The 16,330-nt window shown below is 38.1% G+C and overlaps 1 protein-coding gene across 2 annotated transcripts in view; it reads right to left on the bottom strand.

The window, feature by feature from the left end:
* Positions 1-6,775: 6,775 nt before the first annotated feature.
* adcy8 (adenylate cyclase 8 (brain)) overlaps positions 6,776-16,330 on the bottom strand; it is a 68,615-nt gene continuing 59,060 nt past the window's right edge. For both annotated transcript variants that reach the window (XM_053486812.1, XM_053486813.1), the window contains 4 exons: positions 11,803-11,949; positions 8,412-8,504; positions 7,595-7,709; positions 6,776-7,471 (listed from right to left, as the gene is read on the bottom strand). In XM_053486812.1, coding sequence (XP_053342787.1) covers positions 6,984-7,471; positions 7,595-7,709; positions 8,412-8,504; positions 11,803-11,949 — 843 coding nt within the window. In that variant the 3' untranslated portion in view covers positions 6,776-6,983. The remainder of the gene's footprint in view (positions 7,472-7,594; positions 7,710-8,411; positions 8,505-11,802; positions 11,950-16,330) is intronic.

Raw genomic sequence — 16,330 nt, 5'->3', positions numbered from 1 at the left:
CATATAACTATTGTTTAATTATGTTTCTTGATTGTCTACTACTGACTCTTTGTCTTTTATTGTTGGTTCACTTTATTGAGAATTACATTTCCTTAGAGATGTTAAACATCTCAAAGAAACAGATTGACACAGGCAATGCATTGAGGCGAATCAAGTGAGGCACTTTTAACCTCTGTATTACAGCTACCTCTTGCTGTTTAAACTAAAATTTTACTCTTTCAAGAAGGTCTCTGGCTGAAAGCTTCTATATATTTAAAAAAAGATTTTTTGCACAGATTGAGTGTGAGGATGCTTCTTTTCAGTATTTGTTCAATGTTTTATTGCTCCAGAATCTAAGATAAGTCTTTATACTGGATCAGGGTTGTTTTCATATTCTATTGACTGCAAGTAATAAATAAGAGAAAAGAGACTAAACAAAGCATCTACTGTAGTTATAGGACCATCTATCCATCCATCTAGTAACCTCTGTAGTCCAACCAGGGACCATGGAGGTAAATGATGACCAGTGTATTTATTTCCAATGCCCCCTCTCGGCATTCACACGTTACACCCAGTTTGGGAACACCACTTAGCCAAATCTGCATGTCTTTGGACTGTGGGAGGAAACTGTAGAATCCAGAGGAAACCCACTAAGCACAGGGAGAACATGTAAACTCCATGCACACAGACACGATGCGAGAATCGGACCTGGCCAGGAATCGAACAGGGAGCCTGGAGGTGCAAGGCACCAGTGCTAAACACTAAGCCACCATGTCGCCTCAAAATGAATGGTAAAAGTAAAATCATTGATTTCTTTTGTTGTTAAATTAGATTTTTTGTTGTTTGTTGTTTGTTTGTTGTTTAGTTTTCTATACACACACATACAAATATACTTGCTTTTTTTTACTATCCCTAATGCAGCTACTGTAATTAATTAACTAACCTTAATCTCAGTAACCAACCTTTTTTTTTATGATTACACTTTTATTTATTTATTTACTTATTTACTCACTTAGGCTCGATTGTACTTTACAGGTAATTCTGGGTTTGTGGAAATGGACAAATATTTATAATGTGCACCATCAAACTTTTATTCTGGAAAATTTACAGAATAAACCAACCTGATGGATATTAAGAGGGAAAATATTATAATATTTACATATATCACATATATAGTGCATATATAGTGCATTATGGCTGTCTACCATATAAAGGTACTACGGTTTCCTCCCACAGTCCAAATAAGGCTAATTGGCATTCCTAAAATTGCCTTTAGTGTGTGAATGACTGTTCAAGAGTGTGTATGTGTGTGTGTGCCCTGCAATGGATTGGCACCCTGTCCTGGGTGTACCCTGCCCTGAGGCTCCTGGGATGGGCTCCAGGCCATCCCACCCAGTACACAGGATTAAGCGGTATAGATGATGAGTGAGTGAGTGAGTGAGTGAGTGATCATTTTGAAACTAAGATGACAGGAGAGAGAGCGCCACCTGCTGGATAACACTCAAGTTACACAAAGCTGATTTATTAAAATAAAGGGAAAAACATTACATTTTATTTATATTGCCAAAAGGATGTGAACACATGACCCTACCATATGTGCTTGTTAAACACCCCCTTCCAAAACCAGTGGGGTTAATATGGAGGTGGTTCCCCTTGCTGCTCTAACTGCTCCTACTCTGAGCTAATGTAACGAAAAGTCCTGGCATACAGTCTGCACTTACCAAAATGTTCAATTCAAGGCAGGCCACTTAAATTCCACTTTAACAACCTTGTGAAATCATATCATTATGGACCTTGCTTTGTGCAGAGGGCATTTTCCTGCTGCAACATGTTTGGGCTCCTTAATTCTAGTGAAGAGAAATTGCAATAGTAAAAAGACACAAAGCCATCCTGTACAGTTGTGTGCTTCCAAAATTATGGCACCAGTGTGTTGAAGAGTCTTGTTGTGATGGTCAGGTGTCCACATGCTTTTGGCAATATGGTGCATCTTTATATCACAGGGCAATTGTGAAATGCTGCTTGTGAATGTAGAAAAGAGTTTTGTAGCAGGAGTCAGTACTTTTATGAATGAACATACAGAATTCTGGTTAAGTGATGCCATCTGCCAAGCTAAAAAACAAGATTAATATGAATGTAATGTTGCTTTCTTTCATACCTTCCTCGAGTGTCTGTATTAGCGTCACACTTGATTCTCTCTCTCTCTCTCTCTCTCCCTCTCTCTCTCTTTCTCTCTCTGTCTCTGAAAGATTTAACTTCAATTTCTTGGTTTTGTATTTTGTATGGTAGTACAGTATTTAGTTCTTGGCACCACTTGTGCTGTTACCCAAGGCTTGCAAAATTTAGCACTTGGTACAGTCTGTGGGTGGGCTTGGGGTCACAACACCACCATGTAAAAATTCCACAACAATACAGAACACACACACACACACAAACTAAACAAAACCAACTTCCTCCCAGGAGCATGGACTGTGACAAGGACAGCTCACTAATGAGATAAAGAGATAAAGTCTGGACATTCTGGAGATTAATAAACGGTAATGGACAGGCTCTGGATATTCAGTGACCAAGGATGTTTCAGTTATCCTCCACTCTGGACATAACAAACAAAAATAGGTAACATGACTTTTAAATTTTTTGTTCATTGTTATATTATTATATGAATCATTTATTATTCAATGTTACATTATTAAATATAACAATGACTAACATAATGAATTACAACAGGTAGTCCCTGAACATGGAAGACATGAATGCCAATATGGGGAAAACTGTTATGTTTCCAAATGAATATGTTAAAACCCTTTGTACTTAAACTGAGAAACTGCCCTGCTGTACAGTACAGATAACTGGGACTTTACGGAAAAAAGAAGAAAATAAACAACTAAAACCCAGGATGTTGAGCACAAAGTCACAAGGGGTCCAAGAGTCAAAGAAGCCTACTAGATCAAATATTGTGTATGTAGGTTAGGAGAGCACCAGGAATGATGCTCTTTGTTGAGAAGTTGACAGGTGAAGCTGAGCATGCTGCTCCAAGAGGTGAGCTGAGTGTTGTTTATGAGATCACAAAGCAACTAAGTGGCAAGAACACTACCCAGTCTGCCCCTGTCAGAGACAGGGTGGCAAAGAAAGATGGCAAACATCTTACAACAGAGCATAAGTAGGCACCAAAATGGGTACAGCACTTTCATTCATTACTCAACCTGACAGGAACGGGCACATTCAGTACAGGGCTGGAATGTATCAGACAGTATTTGCTCTTAGGGACATCATCAAGGAGTGCATTGAATTTAATACCTCTTTCTACCTTTGTGTGACTTTTTAGAAAGCCTTTGACAATATGCACCATGACACCCTATGGAATAATATGGGTGCAATGTGGAGTTCCTCCAACGATGCTCACACTTTTTTGCAGCGTCAGTGGAAATCTGTCAGAATTTTTGTTTCATAGAAACTCTTTGCCCACCTTTAAAAGCTTGACTTTGCTGATGACCTTGCTGCTCTCTCAACAAGACTAAACTAAAGGTTCAGCTGTAAAAATAAAGGTCCAGCTGTACATTGGCACTGTGAAATCACTTCTGCTATCTGGTGCCTAGTGCCAGCATGTAACAAAAGGTGACCTCAACAAGGTCAACACCTTCCGATGCCTCAGGAAAATATTACAGTACTTATTCTGACCAAGAAAGATCTCCAGTGAAAAACTGTACAAGAAAATAAGGAGCCAGAGTGTAGTACAAGACATTAAATATATCCATATCCTGTGTCTTTGGACATGTCATCAGAATGGAGCTGAACTCCAAGACTACCTTTAGATGGACACCACCCAGGAAAAGAAGACAGGGCCTTTCCAAAACAACCCAGTGGCACCCAGTGACAGCTGAGCTGAAAGAGATGAGCTTAACAGAAAGAAAGGAACAACGCTCTGCACAAGACAGGACCCAATAAAGGCAAATCGTTGATGCCCCACTGGGGATGTAGAGGACTAAGTATGTTCAGCTCTTGCACAGCTCCCACACAGAGAAGGAGAGTGCAAGTAATTGGCTAGAGCTTTAAAAGAAAAGATTGTTGATGGGAACTATGTGTATTTGAGGGCTAACAGAGACAATCGGGGCCATAGATTTAAGTGATTTTTAGCAGGGTAGGAGGGTAGCAGCTACTTCTAAACCAATAATGCTCGTTCATCTAGGAACTTGTCCTCTTCCACCAATGACAGACCTTCAGGAGGAACCTAGCCGGCCAGCATGCAGAAAGAAAGTTTTCTTTTTCTAGGACTGTTAATAGTGACTGCTTTGATAGATTGATAGATAGTGATCGTCTCTCAAATAAAAGATACTGGAGCTTCAAATAGAGAGCTTCTGTGGTGTATCCACTCTCTGTACCCACTCAAGTGTCATGCACCATCACAAATTATTTTGCAATTTAGAAAATTTTTTGATGCCAATCCATTCACAATCCTTTAAGAGAAACTGAAAAAGCTCACAAAACAGTTTCCCAACATGTTCCCATGACATTAAAAACTCCAAAGGAGCAGTTGTGAGAATCCTAGATGTCTTCTGGCAGAAAGTGCCGAGGATGAGGATGGATAGAGCCACTGGACAGCGCTTGGTCTTGTGCTATTGTTCTTACATATTCTTATTCTTATTCAAATGGAAATTGAAGATTTGTAATGACTTCCCCAGCCTGAACAAAGTATAAGCCTTTCGTCTGATTTATGACCTCATTATCCAGCTCGCAAAAGCCAGCTACATTTTTACTTAGGGACACTAAGGGATTCTGACAGGCCTCCCTTAAAGAGGAGGGAAAAATGAAGACAACCTTCTCCACCACTGGAGGTCACTAGAGCTACAAGGCACATCTGTCTGGACCTCATGATGTACAAATGACCTTCCTGTAGCTCACAGATGTTGCCCTAAGGCACCGCCAGCTTTAAATAGCAGCCTACCTCAATGATATCACAAACTATTTAAAGATATATGTGCCTGGTACAACTGAAAAAGTACAAATATGAGGACAGATTTAAGCAATCATTTAAAACCTCTTAAATATGGCACACACTTAAAACCATCATTAGACACACAGGAAAAATAGTTCACAAGTCATACCATGCCCCAAGCTAGCTATCCATCTCAAGGAGTTTTCCTCTGGCTTTGAGACTATGGCCTAGTTGTGGCATTATCAGGGTTATAAATGTCAAGTTCAGAACAATGCACTGAATGATTTTCTGTTTCAGACAAATTTGAGCATTACTTACCGTCTTATTTGCGGTACAATAAATGCTAACAAAGAGCGTTTCTCTCTTCAGAGGAGTTAGGAGGTACAGTATGTGTGAGAGGGGCTAAAGAGGGTTTTGTAAGAATGCTGGATGCTATTGTAAAATTTTGATGGTGTCATATGTAATCATCCTGTCTTCCACCTTATGCAAGCTTATACTGTATTTAACAAAAATAGTAACTTTATCTTTGAAATTGGCTTTGTTGTAATTTCTTACATGATTTTTTTTGGCCTTGTGACATTAGTAAATTTTTCTGTAGAACCAATTTGAAATGAATTTTTCCTTAGTACCCCTCCTATAAAACAATATTCCTTCAGATTGTCCTTAACAGAACTTGGGTTTCTATAGAAGCATAATCTATAAACTTTTTTTAAAGACTTTGATCATTGGCCAGCATTGGTACTGGCTCACAAATTAAATAAATGTTTTTTTCACCTCTATGAGTCGTGAGTAAGGGAGGCATGGTGGCATAGTGATTGGCACTGTCCATTCGCACCTCCACCCAGGGTTGAGGGATCGATTTCCGCCTCAGTTCTGTGTGCGTGTGGAGTAGCATGGTCTCCTGGTGCTTGGTGAGTATCCTTTGGTTGCTCCACATTTCGCCCACAGTCCAAAGACATTCAGGGTAAACTAATTGTTGTTTGGAAGTGTGTAAATGTATGAGTGTCTGTGCTCTGCAGTGGATTGCAACTTATCCATGGTGTATTCCATCAAGTCCCCTGTGATAGGCTCCAGGCCTCCTGTGACCGTGTACAGGAAAAGCAGTACAGAGAATAAATAAGTGAGTAGTTTTTTTGCCTTTGCTTTCATTTGGAAGGCCTAGAATCTATCCCAGGGTACCCAGGACACAAGAAGAGTGAAGAGTCCAGTCCATGGTAGGGAACAAGCCACTCACACACTTACACAATACTGATAACTTGGAAAAACCAGTAAGCCTAATCTGCATGTCTTGTGGGAATTGTGGGAAGAAACCAGAGTACCCAGAGGGAACCCATCAAGAACAGGGACAACATGCATACTCCAGGCACACAGACATGAAGGGGGACCTGAACACATGACCTTGGACGTGTGAGGCCATAGTGCTAAACAATATGTCACTGTGCTGACTAGTTGCATTTGTAATTCTTATTATTTCCTACAAATAGAGATTTCAACACTTATAAGACAGGGCTTTATGCATAAACAAATATTTGCTTGTCATGATTTAATGGTTAAGCTGCACTAATAGGATTAACTCCTGCTCTTTGTTTTTAAAAGATGCTCTAAGTTGCTCTGAAAATCTTCATAACACAATAAAACATTTGTTCTCCTAGTTATTATTAAAGTTTTTTTTTTTTTTTCTGGTACATCAAATTTCATGAGGCTTTAAGCATTACCAGTCCTTTTTATGGAAACAGGTATAATAATATCATTTCCCAAACTTCCAAATAACTTTTCCAAATCTTTGAATATGTAGCACACAGAGCATTAGTGATCCAGCATAAAAAGAAATCAGCTTTCCTAAGTATTTATAAAATTAAACCCCTTTATTGTGTTCGAAATACAAAAGAAATACTAAAAAAAGAAACAGCAATACAGACACGCAGGCAGTTTATCAGACAGTCTTTGGGGTAGCTCAGTCTATTAGTCAGGCGTTGTGGTGCTTTGTTCAGTCTTTCTCCTCAGGCCATCTCTATGTTGGCTCAGTTTTTTTCCCATAGTATTTAGTTATTTAAAAAAAATAAAGTGGTAATCTTTAGGCCAGTTCATTCTTGTCTGTGGCTATCTCAGCATGGCTGGCATCAGGACCTGTGGGTGCCAGAAGGGTCCTGCGGTTATAGTGGCCCTTCATGATGCCTGAGTTGTTGTTCTCATTGAGGATCTGCTTCTGCTTTTGCCGATTGAGCGACTGGACAAGGCCAAGCACCACAGCAGCAAGCGAGTATTGGCCTGTAAGCTTGCGGGGCTGCAGGATTAGCGGGTTGGGCTGCACACGGCCTAAAAGAAAATGTGTTCGAATTTTGCCCTCCTGCTCGCTGATGCCCTTTACATAGATCTCCCCACGGTATTCGAAGGCAAAGCCGCGCTCCGTCAAGATGCTGTATGTCTCCTCGGGGACCTGGATTTTTCCACTCACACCTGTGCTGTCCATGCGGCTGGCCAGGTTCACCGTTTTCCCCCAAATATCATACTGAGGTTTTTTAGCACCGATCACACCTGCTACCACAGAGCCATGAGCCATTCCTAAAGGTTAAAGAATGAGAAAATGATCATGAATACGCAGAAGAGGAAGGGAAAAGGCAAAATATGTTCTGCCAGTTCTCCCAGAATTTCAGTATATATTCGTATAAATGTCGGGTCTCTTACCAATTCGGAGTTGGAAATTATTAAAGGAGTGTTTGTTGATCTCTTGTATGCTCTCGTTTAGAGCAATGGCAAAGTCAGCCAGAGCGCACAGATGACCCCATTTATCTTCACATTGCTACGGAAAGACACACAGACGTGTAGAAAGCGAGAGAGAAAGAGACAAGCATGCACATGTTTATTTCAAGGGCATTATTTAGAATTGGTAATTTTAGTCCAAAAGTGACATCAATATTTATGTGGGGAAATTTTGCATGTATTCAGATTTTATCTCTGCAGCTGCTAAAACTGATTTTCGGAGCTCTTCATTCAGATTATGCAAAATGATCTCTTTGAGGTTGCCAGATTTTTTTGTACAGTTTTATCAATAGTGTCGAGACCACTGCCTAGACCACACACACAAACATTTATCTTTAAGCACAGAAAAAAAACCCAAAGGGATAAGAAATTGCAGTAATTAAGATGGAAATAGTGTTTTTTTTCTGGCCTTGCAGTCTAACGGGGAATGCAATTTGTAAAAGAGATGTAAAGAAGAATGATGTAGGCGATCAAATAGCCATTAATCTATATACAGGAATCTAACATCAGTCTGGTACAGTATATTAAAACTGAAAAGTCTTAATTGCTGCAAAACTTGGTTTCATGTAACATCATAGCTCATAAAATAGCATGTGACGCAGTACATCCGATTATTTAGCTTTGTTTATTCATATACATTTTATTTATTTTATTTGTTTATGTAGAAGATAGGGAACATTTTTCTTTGTTATATCCGAACCAAAATACAAATTGCTATCTTATTAAGGTTTTTGTGCTTTACCTGTTTTTCAGGTGACAAGCCAGAGACAGCCATGTATGTACTGCCAATGGTTTTAATCTTCTCAATGTCTTGAAAACGTTCCTCTCCCAGCAGCTGTAGGAAAAGGCGAGATGGCAAAACAAAGGTCAGGAAAATGGAAAAGCACAGACTAAATACAGTTTTAAAGGTCAAGGCAGAAAAACAACTAGACTTTGAACATTATATATACCTTGGGTGTATAAATTTACTTTATTACTCTGTGCTGGACAACAACAGGTGTAAATTCTTTAAGCACAAATCTGAAGTTAGCAGAAGCAGCAAAATATTCAACTCCTTTTTCTTTATTCCCATAAGCTTAGGTTTTGCCTGTTATCATAAAGATACACAAAGACAGCCCAATCCATGGACAGAGACAATAGCAAATTCCTTGTGGCAATCAAAGATTTAATTTTACGAGATGGATACAATCAAAAGAGCAAGTTGCAAGTCTGCTGAGTACGCTATGATCTTCTTCACGTGTAAAATGCTAGCCTCCCTAGAACTCCATTAATGGTTCAAACATGTGAAAAAGACACAGATAGAGGTTAGGGCTGTATTGGGGATGTGCCGATATCTCCTAGACGAGTTCTTGTATTGTGCTAGTGGTCTTACTGAGTGATTGCATGTACAGTTCCCTGAGATGAAAAAAGTTATGAAAAATGAAAAATTATTTGTCAATTTTTAAGATGTTCCACTCAATATTCACAGGGGCGGCTCAGAGACACCTTGAATCGTTAGTCACAGAAATATGGCGTTATTAAACCATTTGCAATATTCAAATATTTTATTACAGCTAAGAGTCTCATCACCATATTGTGCTTGAATTGGTTTAACACCTTCATTCACATGTCCAGGTTTGACTTTATGTCCCCTTTACTACAAAATGAGCTATTTACAACTAGCCAACATGTCATCGATTGGTGAAATCGCCAAGTTGTGAAGTTATGAACAATATATTTGAAGTCTCAAATATAGCAAATAGGTTTTTAATGATAGTGATCTTGTAATCATTTACTCTTTAATCATTCTCTGCTGCAGAGCCATAATGGATATAGAGATGGTTTTAAAGCAGAATGTGTAAAGGCTTCAGGCACGAGGTAATCAGCTTCCTGTTACATCAGGCTGTTATGTTTGAAATGTGTGATGTTTATTTGCAATTTACGCATTTTTACTCTTAAGATCAAATGAACAGAGCAGCACACATGATATACGTGAAATCTAAGTCTTAGTGCTGCAACCTTTCTGTGCTACTAAATATATCAGATATTTGACTTTTAATACCACTCATTTCTCTACGTTGTTCTTAAAAGTTAACATACTCATCTGGATTTTTTTACATTTTTTGGGGGAATTGTTCGCCACAATTCCAATTCCACATTCGGTGCAAGCATTCAAGTGAACTAAAACCTATTTCCACCAAATTTATGTCATTAAAATATAAGTTTATATATTAAGTGTTCTTTTTCAGCAAAATGTACATACAATACATCACTAATCAACATCTTCTTCACATTTTCCTGTGCGCCCCCTGCTAGACAAACAATTCACACATCTTAATAACATTAGTACAGAAATAAAAAAGAAAGCACAACAAAATATTTTTTTATTATTAAACACCTTAGACACCTGGCATGTTAAAATTATAACATTTAAACCTAGCAGGTTTAACTGCGGCAGTACTGTATTTAAGTCTAGAGTGGAATCCTTCACAATTAAGAAGTTTTAACATTTATTTTCATTCGTTTATTTATTCATTTATTCTCTGTGCTGTATAGCAGGGGTGACAAACTGGATCCATGTGGGTGCAGGCGTACATTTCAACCAAGCAAAAGCCACTCCTGTTTAATTAGTCGTTCCTTCTGCTTGGTTGGAATGAACGCCTGCACCAACATGGCCCTTTCTGTATCCAGTTTGACACCCCTGCTGAACGCCTGAAGCCTACCAGAGGAGACTTTGGCACATGGTGTTGTATACCCCAGATGGGATGCCAATCCATTGCAGGGCACACACACTCATTCACACTAAACATTTTGGAAACTCCAATTAGCCTAATCTGTGGGAGGAAACCCACTAAGCACTGGGAGAACATGCAAACTCCACACACACAGACCTAAGGAGGGAATCAAACCCTCAACCCTAGAGGTGCGAGGCCACAGTACTACCCATATCACAACGTATACATGAGAAGATACAGTAGATCAGAGTTTTTGCTTTAATTCCCTAATATTTACATCTACACATGTTAAACACCACCGAACACAGAATTTTGTCTTTAGGTGAGCAAAAATATAATAAAATAATAATTAATATAATAATAATAAGTAGAAAATATTTAATATTTGTTTAAATATACCTTGCTTGCAAAAACTGCTTAAGGCATGATCCACTGACATCACCAATCAGCTGTCTTTTTTTATTTATTACAGCAAGAAAATGATTTTTTATATATCTCAGTTAGGAAGCTGGGGTCAGAGCACAGGGTGAGTCAGGTTATAGCACCCTGAAGCAGATAGGGTTAAAGCATTGCTCAAAAGCACTGTAGCAACTTGCTGGTGCTGGGGTTTGAACCTCGGACCTTCCAATCGCTAACCCATGTCTTAATTGTCTAAGCAACAATTGTCCCTAAAGCTAGCAGCCAGAATAGGTCTTTAGATTTCTAAACTTATTTGCCTGCTACCAGCATGAGTTACATCATCAGTATATAATGAGTTAAATCATCAGTAATTTGTGTGCCTGCTCCAGAAGCAGTCATGCAAGCCTGGGGCATGACACTACCTCCATTGTGCTTGATCGGTGAGATCATATGTTTGAAATTATCTGCTAATCAATTCTTTTTTCTGGACTTTGACTATTAATTATTTAAACACTCAATCCAACAATCTAACAGGGTACACCTGGGCGACAAGAAGTTTCTGTCGTTTTTATGTTCCAGTATTTCTAATTACTTGGGAAATATGTGGGTAAAAAAAACATGTTTTAAGGTGCTTAAATCATCTAGATGTAAACATCGAAAAATTAAAACTTGTAGCTAAAGATTTAGCTAATTATTTATCGATTAAATACCAAAAAACAAAAATTACTCTTGTAGTTCCAGTACTTTTGAAGAGGAGGATATAGTACATGTATTAATTTACCCACTTTTGATTGCCAAAAATAGTGCTGTAACTGCATGTTGTATCCACATACTGTAAATATTAACTTAAATTTAACCTTCAAATTTTTTGTTTATAGTCACTGAATTGAATTAAATCCAGTGTATTAGAATACAGTCATAATAAAAAAGATTTGTCATTCTAATTTAGCGCAGTATTCTCAAAATACTTTTACGTGTGCATGCGTGTTTGTCTGTGTCAATGTAAGTGTCAATACTGACCTCATCAAAGTCAGCAATGATCTCATTCAATAGCCGTAAGCATTCAACTCCTTGATTGTTCATTTCAGTCTGTGAGTAGAAATCGGCAAAGCCAGGAATAGAGGCAAACATCACGCCGACAGAATCATAGGACTGAGAATACAACTCCTGTAAAGATAAGATAAAAAACAGAAAAGAAGAAATGGGTCAATCTCTAAGAAAAAGGAAACAGGCAGGGGTGGGGAGCATCAAATATCTGAAACAGCATTATAATGTGTGTAATAGTGCAAACCAGTTAGAATACACATGTTCATTCTGATACTTTAACTTTAGGGCTAAAGTTTAATTTTGTCAGTTCCAGTATATGGCCAAACATATGTGAAAAACGTCACCATCATGCCCACGTGTGCTCATCATTAAACTCTTTCTACCATGCTCGAAGCCCACACCTGCCTACAATGTCTCTGTATACAACTAAAGAGCCCAAGCCTGTTCCAACATGACAATGGCCCTGTGCACAAAGTGAAGGTTAACACTCATGTAACAAAGCAAGACTGCTGCACAGCTGCTTCATATGCATTAACAGATGAACATACAGTATACTGTACACAACACTGACTACACTCACATCTAACTTTAAACAGAATGTCACCTAGCTTTGTAGTCTACATGAGCTGAGGGTGAACATATTTAACTAATAAGACAAACTTCCCCACTTCAGTATATGTTACTCCTTTAGGGCACTCATAAAAACCCTGAAAGTAAAAATATCAAGACTTTTTTTTTGTGATTGTTTTTCACTTTTATGTGGCAAGTCCAGGTCAATAAAGTTAACATGTATGGTTCTTTACCCATCTTGATTAATAATCTTTCTTAATAGTATACATACTGTATTAAAACATTAAAACATTGTATTAAAAAATACAAAAATACTTATTTTTTACAATTATGTTTTTTTGAAGTACTAATGCTGGCATTTCCGGTTCTTCGCCGAAGGTTAAAGCGACACAAGATAACTTACTTACTGATGACATGGTGCCCAACTACATTATAACTATTGTGTGTATACTGAAGAGTCATTGTGCGTACTGTGGATGTTTCAGCCTAAACAAAACTCTAACATCACCTGACTTCTCATACGACTCAGAGAGCAAGGTGTATTTTCTTGGACATATGTCCAAAAGATTATATTTTTACTTTATATTTAATTATAATAATTAATTTTGTATTGCACTTTTGTTTTTGCTTTATACACCGTACTGGTCAAACTGGCCACCAGAGGGAACTAATCCTCCACCAAATATCTCAACACCATGACATCGAACACTCGCATTCAGGTCTGCATCCTCACATTATAGAGCATGGCCTCTGATAAAAGAGTTGTGACAATAACTGGCTGTTTAGAGAAATCAGTCCTTCATGAGCTGCAACTTCATGAGTGACCTTCACACTTTTATGCTCGAGCTCTGTTGTGTGCGAGTGTGGATCACATTTCTTTGCCTTTGATGACAATAGGATTGAGTCATTTAGCTGACAAAGGTAAAGTGGGGCAGGTTACTTCATTGAAACACCCACCACACACACACACACACACACACACACAGTATATTCATTGTCCCTACTGAAGCATACTGTAAGTGGTCTAATTATCAGCTTGAGAAAATTAAGGAAACCTAACACACACACACACACACACACACACACACACACACACACACACACACACACACACACACACACAAACACACACACAGAGCTACACACAAAGGTCTAAAAGATCTATTTTTAATAAGACCCCAGTGCCACGTTGGCACTATTTACTGACAGCCAAACCCTAAAAGCACAGATACACAAAAGGCAGACACACCTGCAGTCACACTCGCATCACCCGGCGACACAAAACAATGTCAAGACCCAAGAAATCCTGCCTTACAAAGAGTGATATAAGACAATAGAGATACTGGTTGAGCTAGATATATTAAGTGAAGTATGAGGGGAGGCATTCATCAAATTTATGTATTTGAGATTTGAACATTTGGAATGGCATTTAAATGACTATCCATCTTATGATTTATTCACTGAGCTATCGTACAACACCAAATCAAGCAGTGATGTAGGTGCAATTGATAAATCTTGTGGAACCTGCCTCACTATCATGCAGGTTAAGGCAGGTTTTACATTCATTCATGTCATTTTATACAGCTTATCCTGCATACAGGGTTATGGGGCCATCCTAGGAGACTCGGGGTAAAAGGCGGCGTACACGCTGGACAGTGTGCCAATCCATCACATGGATTTGGGATCAATTTGGGAAAAAAGGAAACTAGAGTACACCCCAAAAAACACCAACCAGGAGGGAATCGAACCCTTAACCCTGGAGGTGCGAGGCCAGAGTGCTGACAACTACACCACCGGGCACCGTACATGCTTATGACACGTGTAACCCAGGTTAGAAATTAGTGAATTTAAAAAATATAGAAAAAGATGTATATTTAAGTAATTGTACAAATGGTGAGTGTCAACACTGATTTAAAGACAGGTACAGTATATCAGTTATCTTTGATAGTTAGCTAACATTTGTAAAAATCTTACTTGAGTTATCCTAGCGTGATTATTGATGTTTATTGAAGTGGATGATTTGTAAACCCTGCATGCGGTTGATTTAAAGTGTGTTGAAATTCTCCGGACTTGGTGGGTTTCAAAATATGACGTGAATCTTTTAAATGAAGTGTTAATGTGATGTGTTAATGTTTTGAAATGTTTATATGTATCTAGTGTTCACATGTCATGCTTGCCCTGCTTCGTTAAAAATTGTAAAATTACTGGTATGTATGGTAAAATTACTGTTATGTTCAGTTACTTTTTCACGAATAACATAACTAGCATGCCATGTTTAGACAATGCTAGCAAAGAGAAAGTGCCATCAGAATGCTTCAACCAGACGGTTTGAAGTTGCCAAGAATTCCAGGCGATGGAACTGATTCTGGTTCTTCTGCTGATCACCCTATGTCTGGAAGGCCACACTACCACACACTGCCAAGACATGACAGACTAATTCTACAAAGACAGTGTCATTTCAGAATTTGTACAGAAAATGCTGCCACTGCTGCTACAGTAGTTGTACAAGAAGGCCGTGTCGTGGGAAATTAATTTTGATTTTCTTTTGCTGATGGACACAAACTTTTGTATAAAATGGAATTTTCGTATTTATTTGAAAGCATTTTGTATTAGGAATTATTATTATTAAAAATTATTATTATTATAAACACATTTTGTACGAAATTCTTTTGTCCATGAGAAACAAATTTCCAGTCCAAACAAATGAACACAGCCTGATTTCAAATTCCAACCAATCATAAACCTGATCCAAACCAGTCATAAACACAGTGAAATTAAGTTCTGCTTCATGACATGAGCAGTTTTTTAGAATCTCATTGACTACTTATTCATTTCAGACCATGTTCAGGAACATTCAGCCCATCAAACTGCCACACAAACTAATGACAAAGCAGCATAAGGTAATGTTTAATGTCAGGATTTGAAAGATCAATAAATATCACCAACCACCTTATCAGGCAAACAACCCAACAGTGTACCCAGCAATTAATACGCCTGCTTTAACCGGGACATTATACTAAGCCTGCTTCAATACAACATTATCAAAAGACATTAGACTTCCATTACATTAATAATCAAATTTTAACAATTTTGTCGGTCAGATGTCAGCTGGCAATAATGTAAAGAGTAAAGTAATAATAAAAGAAATAAACGAAATTCACCCCAATTAATAAAATAATTTCTGGTGTGTGGTAGTGTGTTTATATACAGTAAAAACGCTCTGTCTAACATTAAAAAATAAAAGTAGATTATTAAATCTGGCGCATAACTGTTCATAATATCGCTTTTACTGTATTTACCATTTTGATTTCACTTACGGTGCAGTTTAAAGTTCAGGCAAATATCTAATTACTGCAAAAGTTCAAATAAATCTGTCCAGCGGTTAATTTAATACACGCCCACAGTGCGCTGTCAAAACTCCCGGTTTTTAATCTGGTACATAGTTGCTCATAACTCTACCTCTACTCAACATTTTGAATTCATTTATGGCGCCGCTTTAACTCCAGACAAATACCAAAGTGCTGCCAAAGTTTTATTAAAATCTATTCAGCGAGTTTTGTGTGATGCTGTGACAAACTCTGGCTGGACATTTAGACATACAGACAGACAGTACAAATACAAGTCACTGCATTGTGGTGCCTCTTGTATGTAAACTAGCGTACCATGTCACTGCCAGGCAAAAAAACCAACCTAGTTCTAAGGATGAAAGAATAAACTTGTTTTTCTACTTGCCGTGTGTGAGGGTGACATGCTTAGATCATGAGCAATACCATTTATTAATTTTCCACCTTTGTGTTGTTTAATAACGTTTGATTTCCAAACCAATACTTCTTCGCCTCTTGGTGCTGCTATAATTAGCACCGGTTTTGCTGCATTTGGGAGCAATGATGCACTTCACAGTAATATTATCAAAAGGAAATATTACACAGAG

This window comes from Clarias gariepinus, chromosome 25 (assembly GCF_024256425.1).
Source record: "Clarias gariepinus isolate MV-2021 ecotype Netherlands chromosome 25, CGAR_prim_01v2, whole genome shotgun sequence".
NCBI classification, from domain to species: domain Eukaryota; kingdom Metazoa; phylum Chordata; class Actinopteri; order Siluriformes; family Clariidae; genus Clarias; species Clarias gariepinus.
Note: the sequence above shows the minus strand (reverse complement) of the source record. Positions and strands in the feature narration are given on the sequence as shown.